The sequence below is a fragment of the Lepidochelys olivacea genome, assembly GCF_965140295.1.
Source record: "Lepidochelys olivacea isolate rLepOli2 genome assembly, chromosome: 9".
Lineage (NCBI taxonomy): Eukaryota > Metazoa > Chordata > Testudines > Cheloniidae > Lepidochelys > Lepidochelys olivacea.
In genome coordinates, this window is record NC_140419.1 from 47,804,879 (window position 1) to 47,823,606 (window position 18,728).

The 18,728-nt window shown below is 43.0% G+C and overlaps 1 protein-coding gene across 4 annotated transcripts in view; it reads right to left on the minus strand.

Annotated features, from left to right (window-relative positions):
• INPP5D (inositol polyphosphate-5-phosphatase D) overlaps window positions 1-18,728 on the minus strand; it is a 97,205-nt gene that overhangs the window by 59,847 nt on the left and 18,630 nt on the right. For all 4 annotated transcript variants that reach the window (XM_084638338.1, XM_084638336.1, XM_084638337.1 and 1 more), the window contains one exon: window positions 17,766-17,829. In XM_084638338.1, the coding sequence (XP_084494464.1) occupies window positions 17,766-17,829 (64 nt within the window). The remainder of the gene's footprint in view (window positions 1-17,765; window positions 17,830-18,728) is intronic.

Genomic DNA, 18,728 nt, shown 5'->3' on the forward strand with positions numbered 1-18,728 from the left:
CAGAAGGCCTATAATTCAGCTCCCTGTCCTGCTGGGATACTGAGTAGTCCCAGGTTCCAGAGTAACAGCCGTGTTAGTCTGTATTTGCAAAAAGAAAAGGAGTACTTGTGGCACCTTAGAGACTAACCAATTTATTTGAGCATAAGCTTTCGTGAGCTACAGCTCACTTCATCGGATGCATAAAGTGGAAAATACAGTGAGGATGTTTTTATACACAGACCATGAAAAAAATGAGGATGTCTTTACATACACAGACCATGAAAAAATGGGTGTTTATCACTACAAAAGGTTTTCTCTCCCACACCCCACTCTCCTGTCAGAGTAACAGCCGTGTTAGTCTGTATTCGCAAAAAGAAAAGGAGTACTTGTGGCACCTTAGAGACTAACAAATTTATTTGAGCATAAGCTTTCGTGAGCTACAGCTCACTTCATCGGATGCAGTAGTCCCAGAGACACTGGTCTGTTGCTGATAGACTGGGGCTGTGTCAGAGAACTGCAGAGCTGAAGAGTAAGAAATGTCACAGATTAAGAAATAAAGAAAGCGTTATGCAATCTGTAGCTATGTTCAGTCTCGTGTTCAGGTTTCTGGAGAGGCTCATCTGAAGGCTGGCCTAACCATTCCCACTGCCAAAGGGCAAGGAAAGGAACATATTGCAGGGACATATGATGTTTCAAGTCACACTTGAATTTGTGGGAAAGGATCACAGGTTGGAGAGGGAAAGGATCACAGGTTGGAGAGGAAAAGCAGAAGTACATAGTAAAATGTACTCCTGGCACTAAGTTTCTAAGCATCTGGGCTCCAAAGAGCATTGGAAAAAAAATTATAGACTTTACACTTTGAACAAACCTCCATGGGAGAACGGAGCTGCATAGCCAGGGGCCAGTCAGAGGGAAATATTGACTTCATATAATCTGCTCTGGTTTTTTAAATGAGGAACAGAAATGAAAACAGGCAATGCAAGCAGAAGTGAGTGATCTACAGCAGCCGAAAACAAGGTGGGACTGTATGAGTTATTTTTAGCATGCACACATGCACCTCTTCTCCCCACTCCAATATACACACACAGTTTACCAGGCAGAGTCAAACTGATGTTCATCACCTGTGATTCCCTCTTCAAACCCTCCCACTGTTCCTCTTTGCCCAGGATTGTGATAACTTCTTCAAGGAGAAGATCAATAAGAACCAATATGACTTTTCTTTTCATCCCTCCTTCCAAAACTCTTTCCTCCTTCTCCCCAGACACACACTTGGAGGTCTCTCACCTACTTTTAACTCCTCCATCTGTCCCTTTGGGTCTAGACCTCCTGGCCTTCTTTACCCTTGTTTTCCCTCCCTCTTTCTATAGGCATCTTCTTGTATCTCTCATCCTCCAAAAAACTACCCTCCGTCCTACATGTCTTTTCAATCACTATCCTATCTCCCCTTTCCTCTAAGCTCACTGAACAACTGCTTATATCTACTGTCTCTAGTCACTTTTGGATCTTGGAGTCAAAGGAAGCAGACTCCCTAGTATACACTCTGGCACTGCAGAAAGGAGGGCATTGGATGCACTGCCATACAGTCTAATGTAGCTTCTGTCATTTCCACTCTATGGAAACTAAAGTCTCTAATGACTCGTTCCTGGCTAAATCTTGTGGCCAGTATTTCAACCTCATCTGCATCAAGGCAGCTATAACACTGCTGATCATTTCCTCCTCCTCAACATCCTGTCCTGTCTTGGTTCTCCGATCTCTCTGACTGCTCCTTCAACAGCATTTTTTGCAGTTCCTCTTTCCTCCTGCCGGACCCCTTCTCTGTGAACATCTCATAGGGCCTGGCCTTAGACCCCTCCCCACATCTTACCTCTGAGTGACTTAAGCTTGCCGGTGCCGCCAAAATGTCTTGGCATAGAGGCTCCGAAACTAGCCTTACTGAGAATGCCTTTTAGTATTTCTGAGGGGATTAGTGGAGGGATTATGAAGACATATAAGGAAAACGGCTTTTCATATACAGAACCCAGTGCAAGCTGGGCACAGAAGGGGCTAACTAGGGGCTCTCTACTGGGGTTCTGAATTTTGGTTGGCTGTATTCCTGGAGGTTTCATCACATGACAGACATAATCTTTAATTAAAGATTAACTTTTAATTCCTGGAGACTCCAGGACAGTCCTGGAGGGTTGGCAACCCTAGTCTTTACAGCAGTGCTATAAATAGAAAGCACAGGATGATTGGGGCCCTGAGAGAAAGGGGAAGTGTTCCCTCTCCATAAACCCAGGCCAGTTAGCAAGGAGGAACTGGAAAACTGAGCATCTTATTATATTGCTTAAGGCCAACTGTTTCTAAGCTTGGTGCCTCAGGAGTAGCCTGATTTTCAAAGTAGAGGAGAACTTGCAGCATCACTGCAAGCTGAAAATCAGGCCACTTCCACTGAGGTGCCAAAAGTATTACCAGGAGAAGATTACTTCCTTTAGGCACCTGGTTTGGAAAATGTTGGCTTAAAACATACTAAGTTAGCCAGGTGAAACTAACCAGCTCATTAGACATTTCTCAAGCAGCCTTTTGCATCTCATTCAAATAAGCATTGACGTTTGTTTCAGGAACTGAAGTTAGTGCCTCATAGATGGTTGATAAATGCTTTATCTAAGGCTTGGTCTACACTACAGACTTACGTCACTATAACTACGGCGCTCAAGGGTGTGGAATTGAGTGACAGTTATACCGACCCAACTCCTGGTGTAGACAGCGCTACGTTGACAGGAGGGCTTTTCCCATCGACATAGCTACCACCTCAGGGAGGTGGAGTACCTACACGGATGAAGAAGCTCTCCTGTCAACATAGATAGCACTGTATGTGTAGACAAGCCCTTTTAAAACATCTTGTTAGCTCTTCAGACAAAGTCTCTGTTGTTCAGGTTGAAACTTGTGCTAAGCCTTTACTAAGCAATTTTAGGAGGATTTCTCAGTAACTTGACTTTAGACAGGAGTCACAGCAGGGAGTAACAGCTACTTCCCAAGCCAGCCATAAGCATGATCTATTTTAACACAGCTTTGGGGGCCCGGAGAAACAAGATGCTAAGTGGACAACATGGACTGAGGGGTAGGCTGGAGGGGCTGGAGGACCCCATGGAGGAGTGGGCAGCTGCGGGACCATGGGGTAAGGGGTGGACTCTGATGATTGGAGAAAAATTGAGGGCAGATGGGAGTGAGGAGGGAATTCGGGGGGCTGGATGACTATGAGGTGAGGGGTCTTCAGGGCAGCAAGCAGGTGAGCTGAGCATGGGGATAAGGGGGAGAGGTGAAGGAACGTGGAGGGTTGGGGGGTCTGCAGCCTGGTAACACATGCAGCAGCCTCTGAGGACCAGCTAGGACCTAGGAGGGATCTGCTGCCTCCAACAGAGGAGTAGTTCATGTGAGGAACCTTTTTAATTAGTGCTGGGGACTGTATAGAGGCTTCTGCTTGGGTTGGGGTGTGGATTTTAGGGTGCCCTGAAATGAAGAGAATGGATGGTGGTTTGGGGGTTATCTGGAAGCCAGAACCAGGGGAGGGGAACAATGAGAGTTGTAGAGGTAAATGATGGACCCTGTGGCCCTTGGAGAATTTTTGGGGGGGGGGGGGCGAGAGGGAGGGCAGGTACAAGGTGAATGGCCCATGCCATTTCTGAAGCATGGAAGCTGGATGAACACTATTCATGACATATTTCATGAATGGTTTGGTCCTGAAACTACAAGGGTGGCTTATTCAAAGCTGAGTTTGATCTAATGCCTTTTTCTATGTGAGATTTGAGACTAAAATGTTGAAAGTTAATCACTGCTAAATTAGGAGCATGAGAGTACCTGATCTGACTTCATAAGATCTGGAAGAAGCAATTGTTGGCCAATGGGAATAAGGAATTATAATAACCTACAGAAAAGTCAGTGTATAACTTTTAAAAAATCGCTTTTAGCTCTTCTGAAGGCCAACTGGATGGAAATTGGATGTACATATCACTAAACAAAAGACAAACTAAAAGACTAACAACCACACTGTCAATGTGAGAAAAATTCCATCTAGCTCTTTAGAAAGTAACTGAAGGACACCAGTCTTCATTGGCCCTACCACCCATTTCATTAGTTGAAGAGTAAGCTTGACCTGGAGAGATATCGCATGTGAATGTTTGTCATTGTTACCATGCTTCATATCTTCTTATAGAAAAGAATTCTTGCTAAATGAGAGAGCATTCTGCTCTGCTTTTCACATGGCTGTAAATGAAGCAGTTGAGCAGGTTCAACATCCACTTGCCTAGTAGAAGAACACTGAAGTGTGTGTGTTTGAAGCCAGCTGTATCGATAATTGCTGAAAATAATTCATTTTAGTTAGAGATGAGCCCAGATCCAAATACATGCACCTCATAGTATTCCATATTATGGGTGAGGGCTAGACCTGAATGTAGCTGTGGATCCAAACTGCATCTGAGACCTGAAGTGTGCAAGTCCGTACTGAGATCTAACCTCCTCCCAGATCTGGTTTTCACAATCCAGGCCCAAAAGCATAACTTCCACCATTTGGAAAGACAGAGCCTTTTACCCATGCAAACTTTAAATGATTAACATTTGCTAAATATGGACCTTAAAGCACTTGGGCCTAATTTTTCAAAAGAGACTAGTGGTCTTGAGTGCCCAAATTGAGTCACCTTAAAAGGGCCTGATTTTCAGAGGCCAGTTGTTCAGCACTTCTGAAAATCAGGTTATTGAAAATCTTCCTATCCATTATTCCTCATATTCCACCCGGGCCTCATCCTGCCACCTCCTAAGGACTTGTTAATATTCTCTTTATAGGCCCTTGTAAGATATAGCAGAATTGTGCAATTTTCAAAGTAAAGTCTTCATGTGAAAGGCCTTAATGTTTCAGTGAAGTCCAACTAGCGCCCCAAAGTAATATTTACCTGTCTTTATACTACCATCCCACTCAATATATACCCTTTGCCTAAAATTTGCCAAAATATAAGCAAAGGTCAAAATAATAACTTACACATTTCCTATTTCAGGGACCCAATTCCAGTATGCTATAACACAATGCTCACTAAAAAGCCATATGTTAATTGCTAGACATCTAGTTAATACAGTTAAAAATACAAACTGGCAAGGTCTACACGTGGTTACGTAAATCTACAATATTATGTAATCAGCACATTCTATAACACCAAACAGATCAATCATTCTAATTCTATTCATTGGAATGTTCCTCTACTCCACCAACACATTGCACTATGACAAAACTCACGGAAATCAAACATAACCATAATGTTCCCGGAGACTGGATTTCTCTTAACAGTTTTACACATTTAATGAACGAGATAAAAAATCAATATATTACCATTACAGAACAAACCAAGGGAGCGGTGTTACGTTAGAGTGGGTGGTGTAAATCAGATGAGTGGATAGTGTGTGAGCAAGGATTCTTCGGCAGTGTGGAATTAGCTAGATTCTTTAACTGTTTATTTGCAGACAGCCTAATGTTTGGGTAGAGTTTTTATATAATAAAGTATAAGTTTTTGAGTGTCCTGGACTCTGTTGAAACATTTCCAGTCTTAGCCCTTCTAAAACTACGTTTTTGTTTGTCTCGCGATATTTGCTGGTTCACTTAATGCTCCAGCTCCTGGAGTCATGTGATTAAATGGGAATCTCAGCTGCCTTAAAAAAAGTAAGTTTCTAGTCCTCGCGGCTGCAGAGAAAAGCTTGAAAACTTGAAGCCTACACTCAAACACCAGAAGGCAAATAAAAAGAACCCTAACTTCAATATTTTTTAAATCTCCTGATTTTTAGGCCAATCATGATTTTTGCAGGGCCTGACATGATTTTCTGAGTACATGGTGTTGGCAAAAACTGAACTAGAAAAGCTGTTGTAGGTCACTGTTATCTGCTCCTCTGTGGGTATTTTAAATGGCATATCTGTATTTATTTCTTCAGCAGAGTAAGTTCATTTTGAAAAATGGTAAATATGTCATTACAGAACATGCTGCTGGCTTCAGAATTCCTGAGAACAGAGATAATGTGTGTGTGTACACATAACCATAGCATGGGCCAGGTTCTGTCCCCCACTCCATTTTCTGAGGTGCTCCTCTACCCAGGGCTGAAGCCAGACAGAAAGTAAGGAAACCATAACAAATCCCCTAAATACATTCCCCACCCTATCTGCTGTATTGAACGGATCTCAACCGCAGCACAGAATCAGGCCCTAAATTGCATAACCAAAATTACTATTTAAAATACACAATGGAGAAGAGAACTTATGAGGTTAAGGAAGTCAGAATTACTGGAGATATACTGCTCCCTAAGAAAATTATGTAAGTACTCTAGATGTATGAGCATATAAAACAGGATTCATGGTGTCTAACATTTTAGAAAATACTCTTTGTGTTAGTATTTGAGAAATAGCATGGGACTGAATAATTCAAAACTATATGGTAATGCAGATGCACAAGAGGTGCAGAGGTAAATTTACAATTTCCTGTCTTCAGTATGCGTAATTTCTCAGCCTTAAAGTTGCAGTACTTTCTCTATCTTAACTCCTCATTCCCTAAGAGAATCACTTGTGGCAAGTTTTCTGTGGTAACAAGTAAGTCAGGGTGAAATCGATCTTTTTTAATATAAAAGTTTCATTAAATCTATCTTTAGCAAAATAAATTAATCTCACTTTCATATATAAGTTTTGCAGTTTTGCATACTGACTAGATCTTGACTTTCTGAAGACCGAGGGCCCGATTCTGCTCTCGCTGAAGTCCAGGATCAGTTTGGTCATTGGTTTGGATGGGTGCAGGATTCCTGTGTCTTTCCAGGATTGTCAGTTTATGTGATAAAAATGGAACCTGCCATTTTTCACAGAGCCTACATGTGGGTCCAATCTTGCCCTTAGCTCCCACTGAAGTCAAACAATATGCAGCACCTCATAGGATTGGGCCCATAATTTCCAATCACCAGTTTTTAATCAAACAGATGAGTTCAACAATTTTGCATCTATAACAATGAGCCAAATTCCACAGTACTTAATGCCAGGAAGTCCCCTTGGTTCAGGTCTCATTGCATGCTGCAGGGATTGGCACAACGCAGATCACAATAGAATTGTTAGTCAGAATGACAAAACTGCTGCCGGTTCGTATGCAGTCCTCGCTCTCTGTCTGCAAAGTGCTCACAAGGGACCTGGCCGTGCATTCTCTGCAAACCAGAAACTGCTCCTGACGTCAGTGACAACAGCAATGCCACAAGGAATGCGGGTACTGACGCAAGTTAACGCTCTAATCAGATCACGCTAGATGGATCTGCCGCCATACATATACACTGACAGAACATGGTAGAGAATGGAGGGAAGGGTGACACAGTAGTTGTTCAAGGGCACTCTGAGCAGAGTGTCCAAGGACTGAATGAGCATGGACAGTGAATTTCCCTTAAGAAGAGGGGAGAGTATTGCTGTCAGGGTGATATGAACAAGTTGTCCTGCCACTGTGCATGTTCAGCTGATAGAGGATTTGGATCTGTCTGGTACCTTTCACAAACACTAAGTTCACATGTAAACATGGGACGGTCCAGCCCTTTCCCCTATACTGTTTTTGGATATGGGTGACAGGATGGAGGTGGGCAGTGTTGGGAGGAACTCTAGCATCTCTCATATCTTCAGCAAGCTGAGTCCCCAGAACGCTGCAAATACGCTGCTGGATTGGTATAAAGAATAGTATCCAGGTCTGCAGAGCCTGGGGAGGCTGATATTTCCACAGTGCCACTAGAAGGCCATGCAGAGACATGGCCAGGGAGCACTGTGGGGAGTCAGCGCCACAGGAAGTCTTGCCCAAAGACCCAGAGTGACAGTACCTTGCCACCTTCTAATTGGTCAAGTGTCTCTACTTAAACCCAGGGGTTGCCCCAGGAAGTTGTCTGGACAACCACACAGACCTTGGCCTGCTGCAGACTTCACTTCATCTCCTGATCTCTGGTCTCTTGACTCCAGCTTGACTTTGATCCCGATTTCTGCCTCTTGATTCTAACCTGGTGCTACCTCTGATCTCTGATCCCAGCCTGACTCTGACCCTGACTCTTGTTTACGGGACCTGCCTTTGCAATTCCTTCATCTTCATCCTGTCCCTGGTGGGCAGACCTCAGCCCGGCTGTGACCACTCGGCAAGACCGCGCACACCCCCGGTCCCTTACACCTCTGGCTTGAGCTTCATTTGGCGTGCAGACAGTCACAGTTTCTGGCCTGTTTATGAACTGCTCACACATGGTGTCATTCGTTTCCTGTTACATGCAGTCCTGCTATCAGAGCAGATGCTCAAAATTCACTTGATACAAAGCTAGGGACGAACCCTACAGTCCACATACATCCAGAACTCCCACTCAACTCAGTGACAGCTGAGAGTGATCAGGTTCAGGCCCCTCCCTAGCAAAAAATGATGGAAAATCCTGTATTATTAGAGGGAAAAAACACTTCCTGCAATGGTGAGTTGGTATGAATTAATGCAATGCTCATGCTCATGCACAATGTCAGATCATTAGAATGGGAAACTGAAGTCCTGTGTATATCCAGAGAACAAGTAAGGCAGCAGGATATCCATGTACTGTATCTTTAAATCTGTAGCAGGAAGTCAGGCAGCAGGGTAGCTGGAGAAAGTGAAACAGAGAGTGAGACACACACACACACACACACACACACAGACAGGCAGAGATGACATGAAGAACACCTTTATTCACATAAAATCACATTAAAAACTATTTAAAATGTTATACAAGTACAATATATACACCAAAAGATATGAAAAAAATAAAGCAACACACATCATAAACGAACATTAAACACGGCTCATTAAAGCATCGTCATCACCAAATTCAAATGACTGTTAACACACCAAGTCAACCGAAAAGTGTCCAGGTTATCTGTCCATTTATAAAACGTGTAATCAGGTTGCTGCCGGACCACAATTAGTGCATAGAACAGCCCTAGCACATTACATCGCTCTACCTTGGCCATTCTGTTCTGGTGAGATTTCAAAATGGCTAGTTTTTGCCTGACCCAGCAAAAAGTTAGCCAGGCAGGAAGCTCACTGAATGCTAGCAGGTTTCAGAGTAGCAGCCGTGTTAGTCTGTATCCGCAAAAAGAAATGCGAGCACTGTATCTCTAGAACAAACAGGGGCTTACAGAAAACCAGCCCCAAACCACTGAAAAGCGACTACAAAAAAAAAGGAATCAAACAGGGACAATGCAGGAAAAAATGAAACACTGTGTCTGAAGCCCAACAAAAAGTCACCCAGGGCCAGGGGCATCCTCCAGGCTGTATTAGGGAGATCACAGAGGATGGCATAATGCTGCACCTTGGTACACATACCACAGAGCGGCTTCTTGGCCCTGGTTGCAAAAGGAACATTCACCAAACCCTCCCAGGACAACAATCTGCCTGGTTGCACAAGGATCTCACCAGCCAGAGAGACAGCTAGTGAGTGGAACACAGGATTCTGCCTGGATGATCAATCCCTGAAATAACTTTCTGCAAATACTGAGCAGCCTGCTGAGGGAGCGCTGCCTTCTCCAACAAACGCACAGAGGGGATTCTGGCCTGAACAGCAAGAGCTGTCGCTGACCTCCAGCTTGCCCAACTAGGAACAATCAGGTGAGCCAGCCTGGTCAACACAGCCTGAGTAAAGGCAGAAAACAGGTTCCTGGAGGAGAGAGCTTCAGCGGGAAAAAGTGGGTTAAAAAACAGCGGCTCTTCCAAGAGCCATAAACTGGAAACTGCCTGGTCCAGCCAGGCACTTTGCAGAAGTTATCAGGCATTAAAATACCAATATAGAATGGGGGCAAATCTAGACTCTGTAATCGACCAGGTCCCATCACAAATAGGTGAGTGTCAAAGCCCATCACCCCCAGCACAATGGAGGAGAGAGAAGGCAAGGGACTTCCAGGTCAGTGGGGAGTCAGAGTACAGCAACCGCTGAACACCTGGAGACAAAAGGCTGCCACTTTGCTGACTAAATCAGTGAGCCCCTCGCCCCCTTCATCTAATGGCAGGAACAGCAAAGCAGGGCACAACCAGCAGTAAATATTCAAAAAAATGGTTACTATGCCTCTGTATCCAGCCCAGAAGGCCCAGGGGAGGATCCAGATTCAGTAGCCGATGCCACAATACCAAGGCCAGAAGATTGTTGGCAGTCAAAAGAGTCCAAGAAGGAGCAGTGTCATTTCTGCAGGCGACCTTACACATTCTCCTCTACCTCCTCCCAGTTCCTTAACATGAATTATTCAGATTCAAAACCGCACCCCCAAAACTTTAATCGCAGACGTGCCCCATTGCAATTGTTGGGGCAACACAGGGGGACTGCTGCGCTGCCAAGAGCCCAGTAAGATCAAATTGCTCTTAGCCCATTTAGTGCAGACAGAAGAGGCCTGGTCATACACTTGTAAACGAGTGCAAAGTGTTTGCACGGCCCTGTCAGATGTTATGAAAACTGAGATATCATCAGACAGGTGAGCTGCTGATCTGCTGATGATCCGTAGACTTTCTCCAAACCAAAAAAGAATCTTGTGGGAGGATCATCGTCATGCAGCTGAGTAAAATGGGCCCGAACAAGGGCTCATTGCACCTTCTCTTTCAACAAGCATCTCAGGAGTCAGTACTTTTCAGTTAAGGTTTGGTGAATCTGCACTGGGTTACTCCCATCAAAGTTGCCATAAAGGCCCAAGATGTCTCATTCCAGGGCACTCACGGCCTGATGCAAGGACTATGTGGCAGCATGGGTAAGCTGCTAGCAGAACAGTTGGATCTGGACCTTCCCAACACCCCACTGCTGTCTCAGGGACTCAGACAGGGGTTTGTGCTGCTGACAATGCTCCCAAAACACAGTTAACACAATTCAAGTCCTGTAATAATATGGCATTAAAGTGGGAAGCACAGGCAGGAAGAGAGAGAGAGACGCACTGACAGAGAGAGAATGATGATCGGCCAAGTAAGTGGGAGAAGTAGAGAAGTGAACAAACATTCATGGTACAAAAATGATCCAGTTTAACCCCGGAGAAGAAGTTGGGAGTAGCTTTCAGCCAAGAGTCCTAACATCCCTTGATGTCCCAACGCCCTCTCCACTATGCTTTCTTACCAGGGGCCGCTGATGAGCCAGCAATACATGGGCAGGAACCCCTCAAATGACCAGGTCTCCACACAGGAAACATTTCATATTTTCAGAGGTAGCAAACACTGTATAATCTGCTCCATCTATGTGGTGCTTTAACATCAGGTTCAAGGGCTGTTCAGGGTTATTTAGAACCACACCCACCTGGCGCTGGAATTACATAACATGGCTCACACTTAGGTTCTTGCAGCCCAACATACTCATCCTGACAGCAGAAACTATTTTCTCACAATGGGAGAGATCAGACACTAGGGTCACTGAGAAGGAAGGGCGGCGGGGGGGAGCACTGGAAAAGTTACTTTAGTAGCAGGAGTAAACAAGGGAAAAACTGGAACAAAAGACTCCTTGACCCAGTGTCCTGTCCCAAATTATTCACAAACTGCTCCTGGGCCAGGAAGATTACTATAGATTTACTCATTTGAGCGGCAGATTTTATATTAGCACGGCCAATAACCTCACCTAAACTCAGCAACACTTCCTCCAGGGTGCAGGAGACAGCAGGCACACACTGACCCTCACACTTGCAAGTCAAACCACTAAACCTATCTACAGTGGACCCCATGGAGAACCCACACACACACACCGCCGAAGAAAAAGGCGGTGGGGACAACACCACTAAAACAAAGGAATTGCAAACAACACAACAAAAACAAATCCAGACTATCAGAAACCCAACTAGTGCACACAGCACACACCAAACACTGCCTCACTCTCAGAAACTCCCACAAGAGCGTAGCTTTAGGGATAATCATGTTTCCCTAATTATTCTAACAGAGTTCCTTGTTCAGTATGAGATGAAAGCAACTCCTTCTGTGATACTTCACCATTGTCACATGACAGGGGGAACGGCAATGCAAGCTTCCAAATGCTCAGTCCTATTCTGGAGGGAGCCCCTTTAGCAATGAGTTCATAGTTCAGTCTCCATGCCTTTTCGATCCTTGGCCTGACTCCAGAGTCTGCCAACAAGAGTACCAACTGCGACAGCAGTTTTTGTGATGGTGACACTCATTCAGTAGGAACTAAAATGAGACCAACTCCTCTCAGATACAGTGATACTAAGTAAGGGCCTGACCCAGCCAACCCTTACTATTAGGCATTCACTACAAATGTCACCTGAAATGAGATCTGGCGGCCACTGAAGCAATACTAACTTTTTAGCATGTGTTACGTTCACCCAAAGAGGACAAGAGCCAACGGTAGCCATCTGGCTTACAATGTCAAGGCTACGTACTCTGTTTGATCTTGTCATTAAATGGTATCTCCCAGCAATGCTAGCCTTCTTGGTGCATACTAATATTGCATACTAATACCTGATATTTCGATAGAGTTTTATATACTCAAACCACTGTGCAGACATTAATTAAGCCTCACAACACCCTCCCGAGCAAGATAAAAATGTAAAGAGCTTTATGTGCTGTAAAAAAGCCTTCATTTTAAAATGGGGGGGGGGGGCAGAGTGCTGAAATACATTGCCATCTGCAGGATGTGGTTCTGGGTCTCCCAAACCAATGAGGCCTCGGAGACCAGAAAATGACACACACAAGTCAGCAGTCTCAAGAAAGGAAGAAAAAGAGATGCTCATAATTTTTTAATTTCTTTTCACTTTCTGTTTGATGTGGCTTGGCCATGTATCTCATAGGACACCCTGAATACTCTCTGACACTAGGAGATTATGTGCAAGGCATTCTCAGATGTCACTTGCCCAATTTGGCTCCAGATATGACAGGCTAGAGAAGGTAGAGGGAATTTTATATCTATATCTCTCCTGCCCTTAGAGGGGGCCAGGGAAATATTTTTAGTCTTAGCTGAGAGCAACAAAGAGCCCTCATCTGTCTCTGCCCCAGACAGTTCTGCTAACATAAAGGCAAAGTTATGTTTGTTCATTCACAAAGAGCAACCAGTACATCAACCATGGACACGAGATAGCTCATTTCACAATTTTCCCAAAATAAAAACTCACACGGATTTTAATGGGCACCACAGCATCTATGGGAAGCTGGGTTAGCAAACTGTTGTAAAGCTGTTGAAGATATTGAGAGCTGCCAGCAGCTAAGTTATCCTATCTAATAAATACCTGCCACAACTGCAAAAATCCTGAAGAAATGTGTCCAAAGGTCTTTCCTGAACACAAAGATAAACTCCTCTCCAAAAATCACATATACTGGAATAGTCAGATGAGTTTAATCTCCCAAGAAACACAAAGAGTTTGTCTACATAAGGAAAATCAATATGAATTAACTAAAGGTATACATTTAAGGTGGATTAGTTAAACTGCATTACACCACCTGTATGGACACTCTCACTCAAAATTAAAGTGGTCTTAATTAGTTTAAGTCTGAATGGGAGTGTCCACAGAGAGGTCTAATGCAGTTTAACTAATCCACTTTAAATGTACACCTTTAGTTAATTCAGATTTACTTTCCTGCATGTCCTAGTGTAGACAAGCCCTAAGAAGTGGGTGAAGACAATGCTATTAGATAGATCTAATTAGAAAATGGAAATGCATGCACCTCCCCCATACTCAGAAAGATTAAAACAACTGTCAGAGACAACTTTAAGGGAGTAAGTAGCTTCACATCGTGGAAGAGGAAAAATACCCTAACATTTAGCATCACATGAATGCCATCCATGAAGGTGCAATATATTGTGTCTTTCATATCTGGTATTACCAATAAAGATATCCACTAGATTATGGCCCTGATTCCAAGAGCTGATCTGTACCGGGAAGCCACCTGCACCTGATTAATTTCAAATGGCCTTAGTGCAGGCATAATAATCTACCAGTGCACATTAGATTGCAGGATCAGGGCCTATATTTGTAAGTAACGTACACTGATCTCATCTCATGAGTCTTTCCTGTATCAATTTTAAAAAACAAAACAGACGTTAAAAGATTAAAACAATAGATATGTGTGTTGGCGCTCCTTTCTCAGGAGACTGGGACTGACAACTGCTGTACTGATTGCAATGATTTACTCATTCCACTGTATTTTTATACTCTTTTTTTAAATGACGGATTTTAAAAAGACTAAGTCACTCCCCTCACTTAATAGATATTACAGCATTGCACAGATGAATTCGACTTTTTGTAAGATGTCTTTCTAAATCACGTGAAGCATTTTGGATCAGACAAAAACTGAAGCAGGCAACCAAACATGGATTTGATGCCTGGCCCAGCTGGAGCAATGTGTCAAGATCAGAAGGCAGCAGCGCAGGACAGGAGATTTTTGCCCAGTCTCCGTTTGTTTTGACTATGCAGTTCACTTGACAGAAGAGGGCACATACCCTTGCTTTATCCCACAGATATAGAATAATGCATATTAAAAATGGGAGTATGCTGTGTTTTTGAAAACATGAATCAACAATACAGTGTATTTTAGCCCACCAAAACATACAAAGCTATGTTACCATAGTCCCTTTGCCTCCTATAGATCCATCAGAATCCCAACCAATCACGTTACAGATTCAGTGGAATCCCAGAAACTACTTTACACAGACCTTCATGATGATTGATGATTCCTGTAGAAACCTACTGGATTTTAGCAGATCACTCTCAAGTAGACCCAGTGGAATCTTAGTATCACTAACTGCATCCAGTGTCCACTATCAATAGATCCAGTGGACTCGGAGGGATCCCTCCTGACAGAGATCCAGTGGACTTAAAGGCTATGCCCATCCACTGATTCTATATATTTCCCAGTGAGCATTAACCCTCAGAAATCGAGCCACCAAATGAATACCTATTAAACCTGAATCTGGAGCTCGGGGTTTTACTTATCAGACAGAGAAACCTTCCCTGGAGGTTTAATTGTGCGTGGGATGGTGGGGTGCGGTTTTAGTTTGGTGTGCACATTATTTCAAGGCTGGGTGGGTAAATATATATTTTTCACGCTCTTGTTCACGATCATAAAGTGTGTTAGGAATTATGGAAGTGCAATAGCATTTCCCAGGTTAAGGCTGCACAAAGCACTCAAAGCCAGGATTAGATCTCTCTTGTGTATGAATAACACGTCTCCTCCCCAGATATGCAGCCCTCATTCTAAACACAAAGAAGCTTGCTTAAAATATTCAACTAAACTGCTAATTCATGGATGAGTGTTTATAGTTCACAAGAAGAAAACTGAGAAGAACAGTGGAGATAGGATATGGGCAAAAGGTGCAGCAGGGCATGGAGACAGGCTGAGGTCCTGGGAGCTGAGCTGGACGGGGCGCAGGGGAAACAGTTGGAGCTCCTCTGTTTAAAACTTTACACTGTGGGCACACAATTTTCTAACTGATGCTCCAGCTTCTCAAAGCTGGCCGACACCCTCAGGGCTGCTGCTGCTTCGAGTGAAAAGCTTAGAGCGGCAGTCACAGGAACTTGGCACGTTGGTTAAAGGCTTTCTCCATGGGATATGCAAAATTTTGGCTCCACATCCCCCCTTTCTGGTTACCCCCCCCCCCCCGCCCTTTCTAAACCCTCACAGCTAGGTGCCCAGCTCCAGCATTTACACTGGGGGGTTTTATATATATATATAAAAAAAATCAGGAAATTCCCATTCCCTAAAACAAACCTTTTATTTAGAGTTAAGGCTCCTTAACTGTATTTCCTCACAACACGCTAAAAAGTAAGGACACCATTAACTAGTCCTGGGTCCTAGTCCCAGCTCTGCACCGACCTGCTGCATGACCCTGGGCAAGCCATTACCACTCTGTGCCTTAGTTTCGCCCCACTTTGTCTGCTTTGTCTAGTTAGATTATAAGCTCTTCAGGCAGGGACCACCTCTCACGAAGTCTGTATCCAGCCCCTATCACAATAGGCCCCCAACTGCAGTTAGGACTTCTAGATACTATTGTAATATAAATAATTAGGGCTGTCGATTAATCGCAGTTAACTCAGGCGATGTATTAAATATTTTGGAATGTTCTTCTACATTTTCATATATATTGACAAAGAGATTGCACTACAGTACTTGTATGAGGTGAATTGAAAAATACTAATTATTTTGTTTATCATTTTTACAGTGCAAATATTTGTAATCAAATATACACTTTGATTTCAATTACAACACAGAATACAATATATATGAAAATGTAGAAAAACATCCAATTTAATACATTCAATTGGTATTCTATTATGTAACAGTGCGATTAAAACTGTGATTAATTGCGATTAATTTTTTTAATCATGATTAATTTTTTTGAGTTAATCGCATGAGTTAACTGCGATTAATTGACAGCCCTCAAATACTATTTATTTTGGTTTTTTACAGTGCAAATACTTGTAATAAAAAATATTTGTATTCTGTGTTGTAATTGAAATCAATATATTTGAAAATGCAGAAAACATCCAAAAATATTTAAATGGTATTCTATTATTGTTTAGCAATGCGATTAATTGTGATTACTTTTTTTTAATTGCTTGACAGCCCTATAAATAATAATAGCAACCATGCCCAACACAAGACCAACCCCAAGCACTGATCTATTGCCATCATGGCATACAACCACTTCAGTACTCTAATCTCCTCTCTAGCATGCTTATTTTCACTTAAACACCCTTAGTGAACCCAGCAAAAATCAAAGTCACACTGCACAAACTTAACTTCATCCTGCCACCTTATTAAACAATGTATCAGGAGTGTACCGATGAAACAGTGCACATACCAATAATGTGTGTATATAGCTTTCTTTCATTGTATTGCCTGGGTGAGATGATTTTTTTAACAGTCCCAATGTAAACCTAAAGTAGAATCTGTGTTATCCAAAAGGTCCAGCTCAAACAGGGATCTCCTTATGCTAGGCACTATACAACATACAGGCCCAAAGTTCATACTATCTAAATTGGCAAAACAAAGGGTTGGAGAGGGAACAGAGGTGGAATGACCTGTGAAAGGTCACACAACTGGTCACTGACAGTTGGGAACAGAAACCAGCTGAGAGTCCCAATGCACTGGATTAAACTGCCTCTTAAATTCTGAGTCTGTAGTTCACTTTGTCTTCTCTGCCTGGTGCAAGGTGTGTAGAGATGCTAACTTTGTGATTTTAGCATGCTAACTGTCATTAAGTTATTAAATAACATAGTACTAGAAGGCTGGAGTTCAGGTCGTTCACTGCAGTGTGACTTTTCAGTTACTTGATGTGTGCACAGTGAGCAGTTGTATTGTTGAATTGAAAGCAGATGTGTCAGAGAGGTTATTAGTGTACTGCTACGGTGGAGTATCGTGGTAGAAGTGGGCTTAGGCTTGGAGAAGGAGATTAGTCTTGGGTTCAGTGTGAATGTTGCTTTGATGAATACAGTTAATTGTTTTAGTGTAAGAGCCATGGTGAAATGATACATATGAGCAATCTTAAGTGTCAGGGCTTGTCTATGCCGGACATCACCACGCGGCAAGCCAGGATGTGAATCTAGTTTGTTGTGCAGTAGCGTCCAACGTGAAGATTGCTATAGCACACTACAAATTCTGTAGTGTGCTTTGACATACTTTCATTTCAAACGGCAGTAAAGCGAAGTGCGCTTGGAACTTTTAGAGCACTGTAGTAGGGTCCATATGGGGCTGTAGATTTGCATTCTGGCTGGCTGTGCACTAAAGTCCCATTCAGACAAGCCCTAAGCCAGATACATATCTGTGGTATGGTGTCTGCATTCAAATATGTCTTACCTGGACAATTAGCTTATTTTCTTTATTGGGTAGAATCCTGTAGGTATAAACGCAATTCTGGAACCTGGAACAGATTGGAGGAGAGGTTGTTAGAACATAGCTATGGGGGAATCTTATCATAGCATCATTCCATAACAACAGAAATTGAATGGAAGACTCTGACATAGACTGATGACTTAATAAGAACATAAGAATGGCCATACTGGGTCAGACCAATGGTCCATCTAGCCCAGTATCCTGTCTTCTGACAGCAGCCAGTGCCAGATGTTTAAGAGGGAATAAACAGAATAGGGCAATAATCAAGAGATCCATCCCGTCGTCCACTCCCAGCTTCTGACAGTCAGAGGTTTAGGGACACCCAAAGCATGGGGTTGCGTCCTTGACCATCTTGGCTAATAACCACTGATAGACCTATCCCTCTGTGAACTTATCTAATTCTTTTTTGAACCCACTTATAGTTTTGGCCATCACATCCCCTGGCAATGAGTTCCACAGGTTGACTATGTGTTGTGTGAAGAAATACTTCCTTTTGTTCGTTTTAAACCTTATGCCTACTAATTTCATTGGGTGATCCCTAGTTCTGTGTATTATGTGAAGAGGTAAATAACACTTCCTTATTAGCTTTCTCTACACCATTCAAGATTTTATAGACCTCTATCAAATCCCACATTGGTCGTCTCTTTTCTAAACTGAACAGTCCCTGTCTTTTTAATCTCTCCTCATTTGGAAGCTGTTCCCTACTCCTACATATTTTTGTTGCCCTTCTCTGTACCTTTTCCAATTCAAATATATCTTTTTTGAGATGGGGAGATCAGAACTTCATGCAGTATTCAAGGTGTTGGCATATCATGATTTATGTAGTTGCATTATGATATTTTCAGTTTTATTATCTATCCCTTTCCTAACGGTTCCGAACATTCTGTTCACTTTTTTGACTGCTGCTGCATGTTGGGCAGTTGTTTT